This window comes from Mixophyes fleayi, chromosome 10, assembly GCF_038048845.1.
Source record: "Mixophyes fleayi isolate aMixFle1 chromosome 10, aMixFle1.hap1, whole genome shotgun sequence".
Taxonomy (NCBI): domain Eukaryota; kingdom Metazoa; phylum Chordata; class Amphibia; order Anura; family Limnodynastidae; genus Mixophyes; species Mixophyes fleayi.
Window position 1 is genome coordinate 32,844,674 of NC_134411.1, and position 21,247 is coordinate 32,865,920.

Genomic DNA, 21,247 nt, shown 5'->3' on the forward strand with positions numbered 1-21,247 from the left:
AATCCCTTGTGACAGCTGGAATTAAACCATATATTAATCTGGTAAATTGAAGAATGTGGGCCTGGAACAGATACATCCCAGACTGAACGACCCTTTTTTTGTGACAATGAAGCTGGAGCAGTTCTCTGTCTAAAATAAGTCTTATGAACAAGCAGGAGGTAGCAACCACATACGGCAGATGGGATGACATTTTAATTTGCACAACGCTGAGCAAGCTGTTGCTGAATCCTACCAGAGCCTGGGGCTACTTTGTGGCACAGTGGTTAACATTGCTGTGTCGCAGGCCTGGAATCTGGGGTTTAAAGTAGAGATGCTCATTGACCCCCGTGAACTGGTTTTGGTTTTGGATCTGGATTAGCTTCGTGTTTTGGGTTTGGTTTTCATTTTGGCAAAACCACCCTCGTGTGTTTTGGTTTTGGGTTTTTTAGAAAAATTCCTAAAATATGCTAAAATCACATATTTTTGCTCTTATTTTGTTCCTAAATTTTTATTAACCTCAATAGCACTAATTTCAAGTCATTTACAGTCAGTTTTGACCACCTCACAGGTCACAATATTATTTTCATACACTTTTGGACAAATACTGCAGCGACCTGGCAGGATGGTAAGTGACAGAGCAATGACACAAACACACAGCAGTTCCTAGTACATCTGGGACACATTGGCATACAGCAGTGGCAGAAAAGAGAAAGGGTGGTCCGCCCTCCCTTCCACCCACCGTTAAGTTGGATCTTAAAAAGGAATCCACAACTTGCGAGATCCGACGACGTGACAATGACGTTTTGCCTCGTTATCAATTCCGAGAGCGCGTGACAGTACCAAGCCGCCTCGGATCTGCTAAGTTCGGGTGTGTTTGGGTCTCGGGGAACCGGGCCTGAGCATCTCTAGTTCAAACCCGGCTAGAATGCTGTATCCATGCATATACTCCCTTTATCCACATGGATCACCCCAGGCACTCCGCCCCCCCCCCCCCCCCATGATCCAAAAACCAGCTCTTGTGTGTGTTTGTGTACCTGCAGTAGGGTAATTATATTATATTATATATCCACCAGCTCAGGGTCTGATGTCTGTGGATAAACATTGTCTGGACAACACTTCATAATATGTTGATGCTAGATAAAGAACAAGTAGCCTTAAAATGAACGGTCATAAGATAAGTGTTTAGTGTTACTGCTGTGAATGCAATGTATGACGGTAGATGTAGCTTTCTGCTACAACAATTACAAACCGTAAACAATGCAGACTGTATTTCTCCCACCAGGACTATATCCTTTAAAGATTACAAAAAGGAATCTGTTACCGGCGTTGGCAAAAGAGCTTTTAAATAGTATTCTGGGGCCATAATAATAATAATAAGAGATTAAAACAGACACGTTTATGGAGGTAATAATTTCTTTATCACAGGTATTAATGATGAAATTAAAATTTCTGTGTAACATATATTAGACATAGCTTAATTTCTTTCTTGCAAACAATGAATGCGATAATAATTAGCAACCAATATAATTATATATATTAATCTAGTATTGATGTAGGGTCCACCACATATCGTCTCCGGGCCAATGTAAGCCCTATAGCATCCTGGCGGTACCTGACATCTTTCCGGACTACTGACAGTCGCACATAAACTGCTGTAAACAATATAATTCATCACTTAAACATATAACCCCTAGAATCTATTTTGCATGCAGCGGCTAGATTGATTTTCCTTGCAAACCATTCTTCCTCTGCTGAGCCACTCTGTCAGTCTCTACATTGGTTGCCTGTATTTCAACGAATTCAATATAAAATTCTTCTACTAACATACAAGGTCGTCAACAAAATTGCACCTACATACATCTCCTCACTTTTCTCAAAATATCTACCAACTCGACACCTCCGTTCTGCACAAGATCTACGTCTCTCTTCCACTCTCATCACATCCTCCTATTCCCGGTTACAGGACTTTATTCGGGCTGCACCCACTTTGTGGAATTCCCTCCCTCGCACAGTAAGACTTTCCTCTAGTCTTCAAACCTTCAAGTGTTCACTGAAAACCCACCTCTTCAGACAAGCTTATAATATTCCTCAACCACCATCTTAATCTCCCCTATTACCACCCTCTACACAGCTAACACAAGACAACAACCCTCTGACCAACATTGCTACACACACAGCCCACTCAGTACTTTTACCTTTGCTTTCTATCTGGTCCATTGTGCAATATCATGTAGCATTCTGTCTGTATGTATTACACAGTATTGTTTTATTAATGTTGTTCCCAATTGTAAAGTGCTACGGAATTTGCTGTCGCTATATAAATAAATGATAATGATGATGATAACTCGCTGTAGTCTTCAGAAAGTCCGTTCAAAACCTGGCTTTTTCAAAAGCATCATATTATCTTTTTTTGTAAAGAAATAATGGTATAAAATGAAAAATTGAATAACAGGGGAATATCGTGTTATCCTGGAGAGGTACAAGAGTTCAGGAATTTTGTGAGGAATAAAAAGCATGTAGTATTCACAAGTCATTGCTTTTATGGTCAAATAAATATCTACTATATAAATGCCTAGTGGCGTGTGTGGAAAAAAAAAAACCAAGCTGCAGCGCCACCTGCTGGGCAGAGTTATACACTGACCTATATATTTCTTGAAGGAGAAGTGACAGTTGGGAGTGGTTGCCGGGGGTGACAGTGGGGAGTTTTTAACACCTTAAGTAGCTTGATGAAGGATGTGGCGATGAAGGATGAGGTGATGGAGAAAAATGATGAGGTGGTGACATGTGGACAAAACCACGTTAAAAAAGGGCGCTTGCGTCGGGAAGTAACGCTCTTCCCCTGAGGAGGCCTGGGCTAGGCCCAAATGCATGACTAGAACCTTTTTAACACCTTGATTTGACTTGGCTAGAATGCATGAGTATCATGCACGGGTTAACTTGTTATATATATGTAATATCATGATGCTAGAATGACCTCAAGTTGCATTTGTCTCTTTACTTACTAGGACTGGCTGGATTGGATGCAAAATCGAGTGGGCGCCTTGGAACCAGGGCTATGGTGTATTACATGGCCACCACCATTATTGCTGCAGTTTTGGGAGTGATCCTCGTCTTGGCCATACACCCCGGAGACCCCAAACTAAAGAAACAACTTGGGAAGGGGCAGGAGAACGACGAAGTCTCCAGTTTAGACGCTTTCTTCGACCTCATCCGCAACCTCTTTCCCGAGAACCTGGTGCAAGCTTGTTTCCAGCAGGTAACCTGGCTCTCTCCGTGGTATATGTGTGGTGACATCTGGTAGCGGAATTGTCAGCTCTTGGGTTCGATGGGCCACACATAGGAATTAAACCGAACCCCAGTAGATTTGACGCTACTGGATGCAGACAGTTTTGTTCTTACGTGGCAATTGTACAAAGTAAGTTATATAAATAATACACTTAAAAAATGGTCTCATCTCCTGCTATTCCTGTGGCTGAGAGCAACTGTAAGTAGCCGCACCTGCCAAGTAATGAGATCTCTCCTACTGGAAGAATTTAAATAAACCATTCGCTTTATCCAGCTATTAAATAAACCATATATAGGGAAATGTCACCTGGTCATTGTCACATTACAATACCTTGTTCCTTAAAGCATGTATCAAATTAATCTCCATCAGATCCCATTAGTAGACTACCATAGGGTTGTGGGAGGTAGCTTCAGCTGTCTGTAATGGAAGCATTGACCATACCAGTGGGCTGAGGGCCATATGCAGCCCTAAGAGCCTTCATTATTTGTCCCCAGCAGCTTCCTGTTGTATTACTAGATTTGCTTGATATAACTTGTAACAATTGTGCTGATAAGTTATTACAGATGGGTTCCTCTTTCTTTGATTAAATCTATTATTTCGACGTATCACTGAGATGAAGGCTAATGTGCGTCTGTTTTGAAGGCTAGAGGGCCGCTCTCTGCGCCCCCTGGAGGGTATCAGGTTGCCCATTGCTGACCGCTACTCTATTAAACTGATACTCGATCCATATGACCTTCATTCTTTTGGAGTTTCGTGGGCCTTTAAGTATCACACCTTTTCAGCCTTAAAATACAGCTCTGCTGCCCCTGAGCTCAATCCATTAATGTGCACAGCAAACGTTCTACATGAACAGAGTTCATCTGTGAAGAGATGAAGACGTTATTTGTTATCATACATGTGCTCTATGAGTCCTTTTAGGAGTAAGAGGATGTTTTAGTAGGTATGATCTGTAATTGCTGCCCTCGTTCACTATTCTGTTCTCTCTGATTTCAGATTCAGACTGTGACCAAGAAGGTTATTGTGGAAGTTCCGGCTGAGGAACCGGCCAATGTCACCGACTCTGTCCTCTCCCTGATGAACGACACAGTCGTAGCGACTACAGAGGAGATCAAGAAGAAACTGGAGTTTAAAGACGGCATGAACGTCCTGGGTACGAAACCGATCGACTGCGTTTTCATCTTTTGGTCTGTTATTTCTGAGCATTACCAGGGACCGTGCTGGGTTGTCTAGTGCCCCCTCCCCCCCGCCTGTGGTCGACCCATGCAGCCCCAATAAGCGCAGACACGGAAGAAGCAACACTATCTATGTAGAGTTCTCCATGCCCCAGCGCTTGCTCTGATGCCCCAGCCCTGAAGAGAACGGAGCGGAGGATTCGGGAGGTGGAACATCACACACTGATGTATCCGCAATGGACAAATATATTTTCTCAGTGCAGACAGGCTGACGGGACATCTCCAAGGCATGGTTCCCGCCTGCCTCAGTTACCGAGCTTACTGTGTGCCGTCAGCCCGGCCTGTCAGTCATTTATTGCAAATATTTCACAACAAATTGTCCACAGTGAAGGTTAGAACTAAAAGTTAAATTTCTCAATGACATTGTACTCAGCCTAGGTTTGTCCGCCCCTCACAAGCAGCCGTGTGTATAGGCAAACCGAGGGATGGGGGGGGGGTTCATAGTGCATGGAGACCCCCCTCCAAGCCTGGGGCACTGTATAATTAAGGGGGCTGGACCCTGCCCCCACTTCACAGGGCTCTGCTTGAAAAGGGAGAGCTGTATGCACCTAACAGTAGTGCACGCAGCATTGCCCATGTATATTATGGGGATAGGAAGAGTTGGAGAGCAGCCAAGCACTGTGTATAATTATAGCCATGCCCCCATGCATGCTGGTCACACCCACTGGTGGTGTGGTGTGGAAACCCCCCCCTCTACAAATCCTGCATTTGCCCCTGGTTTAGATGTGTGCTGTGTTTTATTGTGGCTATATGCAGTGCAAATTTGTGGATTGTACCATACCTCCCAAATGTCCTGATTGCAGCAGGACAGTCCCGATTTTAGGGCTTTGTCCCGCTGTCCCTCCCTGGGACAAGTTTGTCCCGCAGGCAGGAATGTTGGGGGAAGAGAGGTTTTTCATAGGCAGCCTAGCGCTTTACAGCGATAGGAAGCCCCCTGGGATCGTGGCCCTTCTCCCACTCCCATTGTGACTTTTTAACACCATATAATTGATGCAATATAATTTGTATAATTTGTATTTTTCATGAATGTTGAAAGCATAGTGATATCCCTGTCACCTTAAGAGCAACGATTGTCTGAGCTGACCCACTAGTTTTATGCTGTTGTCCTCATTCCTGTGTGACCGTGACTTGGCGTAAATTGGGCGATGTTGAACTTGATCCTTGACCTCTCATTCACCTCTATCAACAATATTTCTACGCAGGTTTGATTGGTTTCTTCATTGCATTCGGCATCGCTATGGGCAAGATGGGTGAGCAGGCCAGACTGATGGTCGAATTCTTCAGTATCCTGAATGAGATTGTAATGAAGCTTGTGATCATGATTATGTGGTAAGTTGGATATAGGGGTCAGTTTTACACATCCTTTATTTAAAAATACAAATCCTAGGAACACCAATTTTAATTACCTGCTACTGCAAACATGAACGTGATAAAGCCTACCAGTCTCCTCACAGTGGAGGCAGCCATTTTATGGGTGACATACATTAGAATGCAGCCTATCAATTCACTAGGAACTAATGACATCACTTCCTGCCTCATTGATGTCATTGGTTCCTAGAGAAGTGGCTGCATTTACATGATGATTGAGTCAGCCCACGAAATGCCTACATCGCATGCAGGAGATCTCTTTAACGAATTAAAATAGGCTTTATGGTTTTGGTCATTCAACCATACCTCCTGATTTCGTGGAGTAGTCCCAATGTATGGCGGCTAACAGGGACTTTGGCCTACAGTAAAAAAAAAAAAAAAGTATGATTATGTGGCAAACAGACCTGGTCTTGGGATGTATGGTTCAACATATAAATATTCTAATTCCCCCCAGTGCTGGGTTATAATACATAACCCGCCATCATGCAGCGATGGAGACCTGGAGAGACGCTATAGCGTAATCCGACCTCGCCAGTGATGCGCTTTAATTTTATTAAAATATTATCCACACTGAACCATTGAGACCCAGTAAATGACTATAAACGTTATATTTACGCCAGGGGACATTTTTGAAAACTGCTGCAAAGAGAAAAGAAACCAACTAATGGTTGCTATGGAAACACCAGCATTTCCCACTGTCTGTCCTGGTGACAATGCATTGGTGAGAATACTGACCGCGGTAAATAAAACGGAAGCTCCGCCTCTCTCTCAATGCCAGCCGTCTGTAAATCTAAGGCTGACCGAGGGGGGCCCTTCTTCCAGGGGCCCACCATGTATTGTAAAAGTTGGTAACTATCCCTATTTTTTTAGGAACAGTCCCAGATCTTAGAGATTTGTCCATTTAAATTGCCGGAAATCTGGCTGTTGTTTCAATACTGATCATGTGCACAGTAAAATTTTTCTTTTTCTACCTCTTAGATACAATTATTAGTAACTATCATTAGTTATTGGACTTAGCAATTTGATTTGAGTAATTAAAATGCAAAAAAAATGTTATAATCTAATTGGATAAAGATGACATGAGGATTGTAGATGACCTCGACCTACGGAAAATGTCCTTAGTTGTTTTTCCCGCTGAGGGTCCTATGACAACGCCGCAGAAAGACCTGTAGCCAGGATGTTGTGTCAGGGTCTGTTTGTTTCCACTGAGTGCGTTTCACAATCCATGTCAGACCTATTTCCAGTCTAACAATGGCCGTTCTGTCTGACGCTACAACCCGCGCTCAGAGCCGAGTTTCCTGATTGTTTGTTGCAGGTCTTTAATCAGCTTCTGTGTGAAACCAGCGCACCCAGTTTCTGAGAGACAATGAGGTCTCTTGAGGAATCCTGGACCTGTTACAGGTGGACGGGATCCATGATCCGAGAGGAAGTGCCACTCAGCCTCTGTCACAGCTTTATTCATCGCTCCTTGAGAAAAGAGCCATTTGGAGAACAGTTTAAGTTGGGACAATGGGCTCCCAGTGTAACAAATTACCGTGCGCTTTCTTCCTGCTGGAAACACATCTGGTTCCTCCTTGTTGGGCTGTTTTAAGCTTTCTTTTCTATTTGGTGACACTTGTTTATTTATTAGGATCTAACTGGCAGACACAAGGGAACATACATCGCCTGCCAAATTAACTTAAGGATAAATTGAATCAGCTGTGTGTTTCAGAAATATAGCAAATATTCATAGATTTAATCCCACCTGGGTACTGCTAGATGCACAGCATACAGGACTGTTAAAGGGGCTGTACATTGTTGGACAAGCTCCCTATTTAATAAATAGAGGGGGCCCCTGTTTGAGCACCACTCTGTTATCTGAGCCAGGAACTGTTTGGTCCTCTTCCATACTGCTATATGGAGAAAAATCAGCAAACCTATTTATTCATTTCCTTCTGGTCCCTTATGGTAAATGTATCAGCTTATATACAGTACAAAGGATACAGTTTCGCAGACAGTCACAACATTGTTTCAACAAAGTACAGAAACGAAGAGAATTAAGTGTCGATTCGATAAGCCGCACTGTTCCTCAGAATATCGCGGCTGCGCACTTTTACCGTTTCGCCTCCTCTATGGGGCGCACGGAAAAATGAGAGGATATTTCTGTAACAACACCCAATACCCTAATGATGTTACTGGATCCTAGCGGATTCATTTTTATTAATATTAAAGCAGCCCATAATAGTTATACTTATTAGAAATAAAATGCATCTTGAATCTTCTCTTTCTACTGTAGCTCTGTTGTAAATCGTTTATGAGGTTGAAAAAAGACACCAGTCCATCAAGTTCAACCTATTTTTGATCTCCTGCGACCCCCTCACTTATATTTAAAATTGATCCAAATAAAGCAACCGCCAATCTGTTTCAATCGGGAGAATTCCTTCCTGATCCAATATTGCAGTCCTATTTCTCCCTAGATCCACTACTGTCCTTTATTTTAATTATCGGTTGTAATCCTGAATACCCCTTTCGACTAAAAATTTGTCTAACCCTTTCTTAAACATGTCAATTGAATCTGCCATCACAACCTTCCCTGGCAGTGAATTCCATATCTTTACTGCTCTTACTGTAAAGAACCCTTTCCTTTGTGAAACTTCCTCTCCTCTAACCTCAGGGGGTGACCGCGTGTCCTGTGTATGGTCCTTGGGGGTAAAAAGTTCCCATGAAAGTTCCCTATATTGACCCTTAATGTATTTGTACCTAGTAATCATATCCCCTATTAGACGCCTCTTTTCTAAAGTAAATATACCTAAACCGTTTGTCAATTTTTTCACCCTTCTCCGAACACTTTCTAGTTCCAAAATGTCTTATTTTATGAAGTGGTGCCCAGAACTGTACTCCATATTCAAGACGAGGTCTTACCAACGATATATACAGTGACAAAATGACACTGTCTCCCCTTGCATCTATGAAATAAAACAGTGTGTTGAAAAGTGTGTTGGAGTATTTCCTTCAGTAGCATCTCAAACAGTAATAAAAAAACAAACCACTGTTGGTTGAAGTCGTTCCTTAGACGGATATTGACGATGGCTGCAAAGATAAAGCTTCGATGCCTTTTAGTGGGATCTCTAGTATTGTGCCAGTTGTGTTAATTGTGCTGTGATAATACGACTTTATGTGTTGATGAGTTTGTGATCTTGGTCTCCAGGTATTCTCCTTTTGGCATTGCTTGTCTGATCTGCGGGAAAATCATCGCCATTAAAGACCTGGAACTTGTCGCTAGGCAGCTGGGAATGTACATGATTACCGTCATGATAGGCTTGATCATCCACGGAGCCATTTTCCTGCCCTCTCTGTACTTTGTCATCACCAGGAAAAGTCCATTCCCGTTTTTGGCTGGGATCTTCCAAGCTTGGATCACAGCTCTCGGTACAGCTTCCAGGTACGTCCTCCCTGTAACATGTCAACCCAATGTTATATCCAGTCATTTTGCAGACTCACAATCAAATTATGATGTGAACATGATTGCCCTGGAGACAATGTACACGACCTTGTAATTTGCTCTTGAATATTACACAAACATCACAGTGTAACCTTATCTCTCACTCTCTGGCGCCCCCTGAGGTGTAACGCAGAACTGCGGGGGACTGGGAACCTAGACCTGGGGCCACAGGAACCTTAGGTAAATTTTGCTGAGACCAAAAGGGAAAAAAAAATATATATATATATAGCACGCATATTTAAATATTTAATAATACACTGATGTTTATTGTTGGTCTTTAAGATACAAGAGGAATTCCAATTAGTTTCAGCAACCCTTCTAAAAATAAAAAGTGTAGGAGTTGCCCAAAGCAACCAATCAGATACATCTACCTCCTGAGGTGCATCCTCTAGAACAAGGTGGAACAAGGCCAAATAATTATAGCTCATACCACCTTTTCATTTTCCACCTTCAGATTACTTTATTGGTTTGTATACGCCCTGGTGCAACTTTGACTATTTTGTGGGGGTTTTAGCTTATTTTTGTGTTGTTGTTTTTTTGCTATCTATGCATATTATCAGATCCGTTTGTTCAATATCTTTGTATTAGTAGGAAACAGTTCTCTCTGATGGTAAAACCAGATGAACCTAAAAGAAGCTAAACATGCAATGTATTTAGCAGAAACTATAGGAGAGCACATACAAGCTAATACATTAAACTAATCTGAAAGTAAAGAATTTTGTTTTTAATCGAGTTAGCTTAATAAAATTCTGAGTGACCCCCCCTGCCCCCACCGTTGTTCTGAACTCTCAACATCGTACACTGGAAGTTTGAAGCGCCCCTTGTACATTGTGATTTGGTTATTTTGCCTAAAGCAGAATGACCGCGTGTGTCCAGTTTGGCACTCCCATTTAAGAGGTCATTTGTCAATAAATCCGGTACTAGATTCATTAGAAAATATTCAACTAAGCGCAAAGTGCTTCCGGAACGGACACTAAGACACTGTGCGTTCCCGCAACAAGCAGATTTCCATTCACTCCCCCCATAGGGTTACAAAGGGAAATCCGCAATGTTGTGGTAACGTATTTTCACTTTAAATGCAGTCGCAATGTTCCGTTGGGTCAAACCAGCGTATTGAAACGTGTGGGCACCGTGTATCATAAATGAATTTGCCCTGAATTAGAGACATATTTCATATAATTATATTGCAGCATTGTCACACTCCTTCGGTCTGTGAAAAGATGGGACCTCGGATCTTATGCCGTGATATGATAGTTGGGCTACCACTGTAGTGTTATTAAGGTGTTTGCCTTGTGTCGTGGTCATGGAAGCTACATTAAGATCCACCGGTGGGGCCTCAAGTCTAAAACTGGGCAGTTTTGTCAGTCAATTTGCCCAATTCTGACAAAAACCACCACATGTGTAGTCATCCATTGACCTACACCAAGAATGATTAAACTCTGTTTAAGGATTTAAATCATTCCTTATTGAGAGTGCAATGAGTAAATGTTGGCAATTATTATTTGTGTGTAGCCGTTATCCTACCACACTAATACGGGATCCAATTGTTTGGAATGAACGTTGATCAACTGGGAATTCCTGGATTTACCCCCCACAGGTATAAATAAATTGGACAAAGTTCATGTTATTCAGCGATCCATATATTGCCAGTTTAAAGGGGTTGTTCACTTTTAGCCCCTATGCAATGTCCCCCATGTAGCAAATGAAACTTGGCGTCGATTTGCGCAGTGCGTTGACGGCCTAGGAGAACTAAAGATGTCTGCCCCCCCCCCCACCATCCTCTTTCTCTCCAGTTTAGAACCCTACAGCTGCATTTTCTTAAGGGAACTTCTGACTTTTGTCTGGCACTAATATGCAGAGGGTTTTGCAAAAGACAAACAAGCCCACTCTCTCCCCCACACTGAGTGACATTTGGGATTAATACACAGCAGCCTATCACAGGGTCAAATCTCTCTCCTCACCCAGCCTTGAGAAGTTCACTACTGAAATCTTAACTTGGAAACTGTTCCTTTAGTAATCTGAGACTCAGCCCCTTGAATGATGTTTTGCAGCTGCTTGAAGCCGGTACGGAAGACACAGTGGTAGCTAACATGTTAATTTTATTTGGCATTAACACAACAGAAATCTCTCTCTCTCTGACCCATTGTGTATTACAAGAGCTCAATGCTTTCACCTCTTTTAACAAATGTAATTTCATGGTTGGCGTTCACAGGTAATTTTTCCAGCATTCAAAGCCTTTAAAAAATGTTTCTTTTTTTTTTTGCTAGTTCTGGTAATTTGAATCACTTGTGCAAACTGGTTTCAATTGGGAAGATTAATAAAAGAGTCCTGCAAATGTGTTCTCTGCCTTTTAAAAGTATGTCTTGTACAGATTGGTCCATGTGTGTGGCAGGACCTGCTCCTGGGTTGCACATGTCATGTTTTGGGTGGAAAAGTATTAGAAATATGATGTGACATCTGCTTCCTATCAGTTGGCTGGTGGTTAGTCCGTTCTATACCTCATTACAACAGCTCACAGGGCTGTTATCCATAAATTCTGCTTTGTGTGTATTGTAAAACTCACGAGGGACACAGTCTCCGGAGATAAAGTGTAACCAAAAATATAGAAGGTTATTTATAAGTAGCTTTCGTGCCTTCCAGCCGGTGCTTAGTGATCGTATCACTTCATGATTCAATTAAAATAAAATCACTTGTATGGTTAATTTTAATATACTCCATACTATAAATTATAGGCATATTAGAGGGCACCTGTTGTCTATACTCTATAAAAGCAGACGGTTTGTGGGTGTAATCCAGTGAACTTTGGGGTTCCAGGACAGTATGGTAAAGGAGCCTGTCTGTGACCAAGGGGGAGATTTATCAAATTTTCTAAAAAGAGAAAGTGGTGGTGTTGCCCACAGCAACCAATCAGATTCTAGCTATCATGTTCTAGAATGTACTAGATAAATGATAGCGAGGCTCTGATTGGTTGCTACGGGCAACAACTCCACTTGGTTTTATAAATCTATCACCTAATGACCATATAAGTTACACACAGGGAAGTTATTTCCTAGGATCGGTTATTGCATTTGGCCGCAATAACGTAAATCAGTATCCGATCTTCAATTATCTATTTTTTTTAAATATTCCTATAATATTTCTGTCAGAGCATGGTGTATAAATATTGAGAACAGTTCCCGTTGTCCCATAACACCACAAGGAGCGGATAACGGGCTATATTTTTGTTATGTTTTAGTGCTGGGACCCTGCCCGTCACTTTCCGCTGTCTGGAGGAAAATCTGGGCATCGACAAACGGGTAACGCGGTTCGTGCTTCCTGTTGGGGCCACAATTAACATGGACGGAACGGCTCTGTACGAGGCTGTGGCGGCCATCTTTATTGCCCAGATGAATGGAGTGGTGCTGGATGGCGGACAGATAGTGACAGTGAGGTGAGTGAAGAGACTTAGGGGTAAATTTAGCAAGCTGTGGGTTTGAGAATGTGGAGATGTTGCCTATAGCAACCAATCAGATTCTAGCTGTCATTTATTTAGTACTTTCTACAAAATGACAGCTAGAATCTGATTGGTTGCTATAGGCAACATCTCCACTTTCTCAAACCCGCAGCTTGACAAATTTACCCCTTAGAGTTTCAAACATGAGGTACATTGGGTTTTTTCCCCCTGTGCTTTTCACAAATATTTTTATATCAGCCGGGTAGGTTAATTTCTGTTGTACTTGGATACAGTATAGAGTTGCTGTGTGGATCTAGATCCGCAATGGACAGAGCAGAGCTTATCTGTGTTGTATCCAACATTGACAGATAGTAGTAAGCGGCTCTAAAGCTCAAAGAACTCACAATATTTGATATTCAACTTTTAGACCAAGGAGTATATTTACTAAACTGCGGGTTTGAAAAAGTGGAGGTGTTGCCTGTAGCAACCAATCAGATCCCAGCTGTCATTTTGAAGAATGTACTAAATAAATGATAACTAGAATCTGATTGGTTGCTACGGGCTATAGGCAACATCTCCACTTTTTCAAACCCGCAGTTTAGTAAATATACCCCCATAGTATTTAAATAAAAGTACTAAGAGAGTATTGAAGATACTCTGCCCTTGGTTCTGTCCCCTCCTGTCACCTGCAGGATTAGATCTCTGGGGAGGACATCATGGTTTGGTAGGAATCCTGCTTGTTTCACCTCTCTCTCTCCTTGGTTCCTAAGCTTGACCGCCACGTTGGCCAGCGTGGGAGCGGCCAGTATTCCCAGCGCAGGTCTGGTCACCATGCTCCTCATCCTGACAGCCGTGGGACTCCCCACTCAGGACATCAGTCTGCTGGTCGCTGTAGACTGGCTTCTGTAAGTATTGTAATGTCGTGAGGGGGTCGTCATTGTACGTACTGTCAGCGCTTACTCTCTCATTTAATGATGGTAAATAAAAATGCCAGTGTTATATTAAGCCCAGATTTCCCTAGATGATCTCAGTATTTTTCCCCAAATTATCAGTTTAACGGGATACGTAATGATTGTTTCCTGGTGCAGTTACTGCATCTTGCACCTCTAGTGGCCTATGGGATCTATAGGTCACATGATTACACCTCATGTTGTGACATTATCTCCCCTCTCACGTTCTCATAACCAGCAGGAGGCATTTGGATATGTATGGTTCACATACAGCCAGGGGTGTAACTAGACATTTGTGGGCCCCAGACAAAATTTTTCTAAGGACCTCTATGTGTTGCTCAATGGTGAAAACACGCATAGTCACAGGGTAATAAGGGGTGGATTTATCAAACTTTCTAAAAAGGAAGAGTGGAGGTGTTGCCCATAGCAACCAATCAGATTCTAGCTGTCCTGTTCTAGAATGCACTAGATAAATGAAAGTTAGAACCTGATTGGTTGCTATGGGCAACAACTCCATTTTTTTTAGAAGGTTTTACTAAATCTTCTTCACCTGAGAGGGAAAGTGCCCCCCTTAGCAGTTGCACCCCTGTGGTAGTTGGATACACCTCTCCTTTACATTCCTCATACACCCCCCACCAATCCTCATATAGTCACTCCAATGTTTGCTAGATTCCCATAGTATCTCTCATTTCTGTATAGTTTTTCTTCTTAAAGCTAATCTGTCTACCTTTTATTCTTTAATCATATTCATCCAGAAAAAAATTAAAATTCCGTAAAAAGAACATGTAATGATTTATGATAATGTCCCTTTCGATCTAGTACTAGAAACAAAGGTATACATTGGGGAATGATGGTTTTGCATAGGACCCATCACCTACATTTGTAGACTGAGCCAACATTTAGGGCTAGATTTACTAAACTGTGGGTTTAAAAAAGTGGAGATGTTGCCTGTAGCAACCAATCAGAATCTAGCTGTCATTTATTTAGTGCATTCTACAAAATGACAGCTAGAATTGGATTGGTTGCTACAGGCAACATCTCCACTTTTTCAAACCCACAGTACAGTAAATATACCCCTTAGTCTTATTAATCTCACTAGATATTAATGGCAACACTGAGGCATCCTATGTAAATGATAGGCTGCTTTCTAATCATAGCTGGATCATCAATTAAGCAACCTATGCTCCTGCCTAAGGCCTATTGGGGCTCTGATTACCCCTACCTATTTTTATGTTGTTTCTCTTACAAACGGAGGTAGGTAGGGGATCCAAACTGGTATTTTGCTCATGGAGTCCTAACCCGACTCTGATTCTAATGAATATTGGTCGACCTCACAAGATGGCCGCCTCCAGTCTATCTAGGGGGTGGGAACACTTTAAGCCAGCGTCCATAACATACTGCAAGCGCTGACTTCTTCCCCACTCTACCCAAGGGACCGTATGAGGACTTCAGTCAACGTAGTGGGTGATTCCTTCGGCGCCGGCATAGTCTACCATTTATCCAAGGCAGAACTAGACCTTCTGGACAAGCAGCACGCACAGCAGGAAACAGAAATGACCAAGACTCTGTCCATCTACGACGACATGAAAAACCACAGGGAGAATAACTCCAACCAATGCATTTACGCAGCACACAATTCTGTGGTAGTCGACGACTGCAAGGTACCGTGCACCTTTATGGATATCGAGACCTGTATATAACTGCATGCTCCTCTCCTGCATCTGCATGTACTTTGTATATTCTGTTGTATCTTTGTAGTGCCGTTACAATGACAACATGCCGGGTCACCCCCAATATACTGGCCCCGCCTCGGAGGGTTACATTGTTACTAGCTATGCAGTTACTAACAGTGAGTGTTCTCTCATATTGCTACAATGTATCATGGAATGGACTGTAGGAAGCAATGCATTCTGGGAGTGGTGTCTCCTTCACACCACAGTCATGGCTATGTATCCCAGGGGGAAGTGGGACAATTTCATATATTTTACTAGGTAACGACAATTTAATGCTGGTTTGAAGCAAAAGGGAATACTTTTAAAAGAAAATATATATTTCCTTTTATTTTTTAATAATATAATACAAAATCTTTTTAAAAAAATAACAATACAATAATATTTTTATAGGCACTAACCATTCCTGTGCATTTTTGATATGCAAATATGTTACTGGTATAGGAGAAAATTGGTGGAATCTAGGAGTATTAGTACTGATTTCTACCCAAACTATTTTAACATTTTTGTGTTTTTTATATGTATTTTAATCATTTTACTTTTTTCACTTTTTTGTTTTTATTACCGCTTTTGATCTATGGTAAATTGCTGAGGTCCAGCATTATTTTTTTTCTGCCTAGTTTACAGTTGGGTTCATGGCACAATTGCGCCGGTACATTTTCTGTCTTTGAAACGCTCGTTGCCTGTCGCACTTTGTGAGTTGACCTCAGCGTTATGACCTTTCACCTAGAGCAAAAGTCTTGTGCCACTCTGCAAAATAGGGATTGTCCCTATCACCATTTCTTGTAGCTCGTCTAAATATCTTGCACAAAATCTTGTTTTCACATTTTTCGTGCTTTGATTAGAGCAAAGTTGCAAGAAAATCGTAATGTAAATCCCTAATCTACGGCTATTCTAGAGCAAACTTTTGCTTGACATGGCGTAATACTTTGCGTGATAAATGGCGCTAAAGGACTGCTGTTCAATATTCTGTCAATCCGTCCGTCCCTTCCCTCCTTTATGTTAGTACAGAAGTTTAAGTATCGATTATGAGTTTCATATAAAACAACTTAAAAGTAAAAAGACAATAGATGCGCAACCAGAAATGCCGTCTTCACTCGCCAAGACTCCACGTTGCTCCCATAGCGCCTTATGGATGACATTAAAGGTGTGTTCACGGGCAGACTGACTAATGAGCTGCAGCCCCAGATACGCTTTGTAGCAGTTGTATCTTTTGAGGGTAGCGGAGACGAGGTGTAAGGGTACGCGGTGTAACAATGACGCCACTTCTGATTGGCTGTTCGAATGTTGACCTTTCCAGCTGATGGTGCTTCATTCAATATTGTTGCAGCAATATTGTATTAAGTGGCGCTGTCTATTTGGATTTCTATTTGTCATTTCCATTTGGGCTACCGCAGGAAAGAAGATTCCCATTGGATTTATAACGAGATAAACAACAGAGGTGGGGGGGGGGGTGTTTGTATTTCATAATAATTTGTAAGGAAAGTGCGACTTTATTAATAACGCTGTCAAAACACTATTCTCTCTTGCGGAGGCGGAACTAGCGACCTGTGGGCCCCGGTGCAGGGAGGCGGGGAGGAGGGATCCTGGGCCCCCAGCGCACTAGTTCCCCACGCAGCGTGCCCCAATATCTCCATCCCCCGCATCTGCTGCACCAATGGTATCTTGTGTATATGATACTTCATGACATTATATTGTGTACGAATAGGGTACTGCGACGTTCACAATTATCGCTAACGCTGTCAAGCCGCAACTCAATGATATTTTTGCCATAAATAAACAAATTTATATGCCTGACAGACGCCCGATGCGTCCGCCTAAAAACACGTCAGAATTTTTGTATCTTGAGATACGTGTGACTTATGTACGTACACATTTTTTTTGTGTGACAAAACTGTAAGTGCACATTTAGAGCGCAAAATGCATGGAACGCTAATTGACGCCCTTCGTAAGCGGCCGTGGCCTTAGTGCCGAGCTGCCAGTTATAAACGGCCGCCAAAATGTCTTCGTTCTGTCAATTTATTTCCACAAATTTGGTAAAGAAATGTCTAAGGAGTACAGTGATGGCCCCAGATGACTCATTTTTGTATTGTAACATAAACTAACGTTTTTGTGTACGGAAAAATATTTTCAGTTTGCCAAAAGAGCTATGCAGACTTAGCCTGGTAAAATATTCATGGTTTGGCAGATCTCTGCCCGCTGACGATTTAATGAATAGAAAAAAAAAAATGTTAATTGCTCAACTCGAAACATATTTGTAATGAATAAACACAGCTAATTGCTTTGCGTATGGTTAATTATCTGCAATCGTCTCTGGTTTTGTCACTGTTATAGAGGTATGATACGTACTAGAGCTCTTCCATGATACAGGGTATGCCCAGCAATGAGAGTACCTCTAGATGTAAAACTTTTTTGCTGGTCGAGGGGTTTATAACCTGTTTCACGACAGTGTAATGCCAACCTCTCCAACAGCAAAAGGGGTTAATGAGATGCCAACGCAATTTTGTACAAAATATAGCCAATAATTGACGGGTACCGGACACCTACGTACTGTGGGAGCTGCCTGTTTGTGGGTTTATCCCACGTTCATGAGAATTTGAACTATCAATTCACTATGAACTATAGTGACATCACTGAGGCTTGAGGCACCACGTACCTCGGTGTTATCACTAGTTCTAGTGAATTGATAGGCTGAATGTTGGTCCAGCCCGCAATGCGGCAGCAGCCAATGGGCGTAGACGGCCGTTACACGTTAATCACTATACCAGTAACCAGTATATTTTGTCTAGTACCCACCTAGAAATGATGTATTGTATTTGGGGTAGAGCGGCTAAAACTGCATGATTACTTTTTGTATATTTTTTCTTTTGTATGCACATCTTTTCATTGTTACTTTGTATCTTTTTTGTAACGCATGCATTTCCCTTCCAGTTCTCAATAAGGACAGGAGGGATGATTTTTATTTGAAATGTTGGTGCATTTTGTCATGTTTCCATGTCCCACTGCTCTCACATATACAGTCTTTCCACCGTGTCGAGTACCAGTCGTGTCTCTAAGTGTTGTGTTCACTGCGGGGACCTTAGCGTGTCAGGTAAGACGTAGCTGTAGTCTGCTAGTGTTCTCCTTTTTTGGAATTGCAACATAGTGTTGTCCACCAGCGAATATTTCCAGGAACAGTTAGAGGTTTTACACAATCACAGTTTAACTTCCTTGCAAAAAACGCTGAGTGACTTTTTGAGCGTTCGAAGACGTAATAAATAATTTGCTCATATAAATATGTAGGGAGCAAAGGAAAAATACACTGAAATTAGAGTTAAAAAGAACACAAAATATAGAAAATCAATTTTCCTTCCTCAACTCATCTCATGAAGCGAAGTCCCTTTCGTAGGAGTCAACAGTGGTTTAAAGAGAAACTGCATGCGATTTTTAAAAACTTTAATAAAACTTCACCTCCCAAAAACTAGTCAGGTCCAAGACCACTGTGGTCTGCAAGAAACGCACCCTAGATCGGTCAACAACTTTAATCTGCAACAGTTTAGATTCAAACTGAAGCATTCTGGGATGTCAGGTGCCAGTAGGGGTGAATTTCACCTAATAACCTAAATTGAAACTCGCCTCGGGCCTCGGGATGCTTCTTGCCCCCCTTTGTGGCAAAAGCTGATGGTGTGCATGTAGTCTAGGGGTTGGTGTGCCCACGTGGACTAATAAGCTAGTTGACCAAGCAGTCACATTCTCTTACCCACAATCCATCTCAGCTGGGCCGTGGATGGGCAGAGGGGGCTGGAACTCTGACGTTCCACCCTAATATGCCACCACTGGTCCCCATCCCCTCTCAACGTTCTTGGTTAAACTGTAGAGCACTGAGTAGATTAATCAAACCTCTTAACAGGAAAAGAGGAAGTGTTGCCAACAGCAACCAATCCGATTCTAGCTATCATGTTCTAGGATGTACAAGATAAATGATAACTAGAATTTGATTGGTTGCTATAGGCAACACCCATATTGTTCCTTTTTTAAAAGGTTAGATAAATCTACCACTCAATGATTCATTCAGGATGAAAACCTCGAGTTTAGTGAATGCCAAATAAATGTAAAACATCACACTCCCCGGTGGATAATAATATCATTTGCAAGTTCTTGATATTATATTTTCCATTGATTTTGGTGGAAAAATAAGCGTATATTAAACCTCTTTCTAACCGGTGTACTGGAGATGTATTAAGTAAGGGTGAAAAGATAATTGTCTAAGTTCTAACATTTCCATCCCAAAAAAAAAGTAGACCTCTCCCTTAGGCGCTTCTATACAAGGTGTCTCGGTCTGGGATGCATTATTTGAACGCTAAATAGCGACCGGAAGACCTTCATATATGCAGCAAAATCCGTCATGTGCATAATTGAGATATTTTAAAACAAGCGATTTTACCCTGAACAAACCTAAGCTATTTGAAATTTCCATTTTGTTTATTTGTATAACGCTCCACAATATCACAGCAAAAGATAAACCCTTTAGAAAATATTATTTGTAACACAGTTGTACTTGTTTTGCAATGTAAAGGATGTATAAACATATGGCTAATTCAGCAAAGCAACTGTTTTTTTAATACATTAAACAAAAAAAAACCTTTGCTATCCCCCGCTGCCTTCATTGCACTCACTTATGGAGCCTGTTCTGGGCGTGTGTGTTTCTGCTCTGCTTCCTTGCATGTGTTTGACCTCTACGAATGCTATCTGCTTGCTGTCTGCATGGTCTGTATTAACATTGTGCATAGACTGTGATTATTTACCTGTATGAATTGTACGCACTGACTAGGCAAAAATGCTCCCTAAAAAGACTCATTAAACTATCACATTTTAAAATATTTTTGTACACATTGAAGGCCATCATCATTTATTTATATAGCGCCACTAATTCCGCAGCGCTGTACAGAGAACTAATTCACATCAGTCCCTTCCCCATTGGAGCTTACAGTCTAAATTCCTTAATATAGACACACACTCGGGTCAATTTTGATAGCAGCCAATTAACCTACTAGTATGTTTTTGGAGTGTGGGAGGAAACCGGAGCACCCGGAGGAAACCCACGCAAACACAAGGAGAACATACAAACTCCACACAGATAAGGCCATGGTCGGGAATTGAACTAATGACCCCAGTGCTGTGAGGCAGAAGTGCTAACCACTAAGCCATCGTGCTGCCTACCATATGATTTATTACAGTCCACACATAAACACAGGACCACTGGATGGAAATTCGGGACCCCACTATAGCAGCTTCTCCCCCCTCCAGGCCGTGCAGGAAACCTAGAAGTGTGTGTCTGCGTTGACCAATAGGAACGCTGCTCTGTTTATGCTATAAGGTGTATTGACTGAGCCATTGATATTAGATATTAGACACCAGTAAATTTATCAAGTGTGCGTCAATAACCAATTCATATTGATGGATCAGGCACCTAGAAAATTATATTGTGTTGAACTGAAAGTTAGATTAATACATTATTTACACTCAGTAGCAGGGAACCTATATTCAGTGACCTAAAAGCTTCAGTTTTAATTGCTCAAGTTCGCTTCAGAGGGTGAAATGCTCTCTAGCTTTTACATACATGTAATTTGCACGGTGATATCACAAACAACTTCGAATTGGTTAGTGAACACCACTGGATTAACAATATAACTCTCAGGGTTTTAACTGGAATTTACACGGACCAATAGGAAATTTAAGCTCTACCCCTCTCCAAGCCATCTTATATCTTCCCCTGAAATCAGTGCCCCCTGCTGACAGGTACAAATAT

At 41.8% G+C, this 21,247-nt stretch overlaps 1 protein-coding gene and 1 long non-coding RNA gene across 4 annotated transcripts in view; one reads left to right on the forward strand and one right to left on the reverse strand.

Annotated features, from left to right (window-relative positions):
- Window positions 1-21,247, reverse strand: part of LOC142103953 (uncharacterized) — a 396,555-nt gene that overhangs the window by 149,463 nt on the left and 225,845 nt on the right. The gene's annotated exons all lie outside the window — the stretch shown is intronic.
- The window catches only part of SLC1A2 (solute carrier family 1 member 2), an 84,215-nt gene that overhangs the window by 56,413 nt on the left and 6,555 nt on the right, over window positions 1-21,247 (forward strand). The window contains exons 4-11 of one of the 3 annotated variants that reach the window (XM_075188337.1): window positions 2,985-3,235; window positions 4,259-4,415; window positions 5,700-5,826; window positions 9,053-9,286; window positions 12,582-12,776; window positions 13,550-13,684; window positions 15,162-15,390; window positions 18,480-18,550. In XM_075188337.1, the coding sequence (XP_075044438.1) occupies window positions 2,985-3,235; window positions 4,259-4,415; window positions 5,700-5,826; window positions 9,053-9,286; window positions 12,582-12,776; window positions 13,550-13,684; window positions 15,162-15,390; window positions 18,480-18,515 (1,364 nt within the window). In that variant the 3' untranslated portion in view covers window positions 18,516-18,550. Of the gene's footprint in view, window positions 1-2,984; window positions 3,236-4,258; window positions 4,416-5,699; window positions 5,827-9,052; window positions 9,287-12,581; window positions 12,777-13,549; window positions 13,685-15,161; window positions 15,391-18,479; window positions 19,759-21,247 lie in introns of those variants that run through there. The other 2 variants (XM_075188336.1, XM_075188335.1) reach the window with 2 other exon arrangements.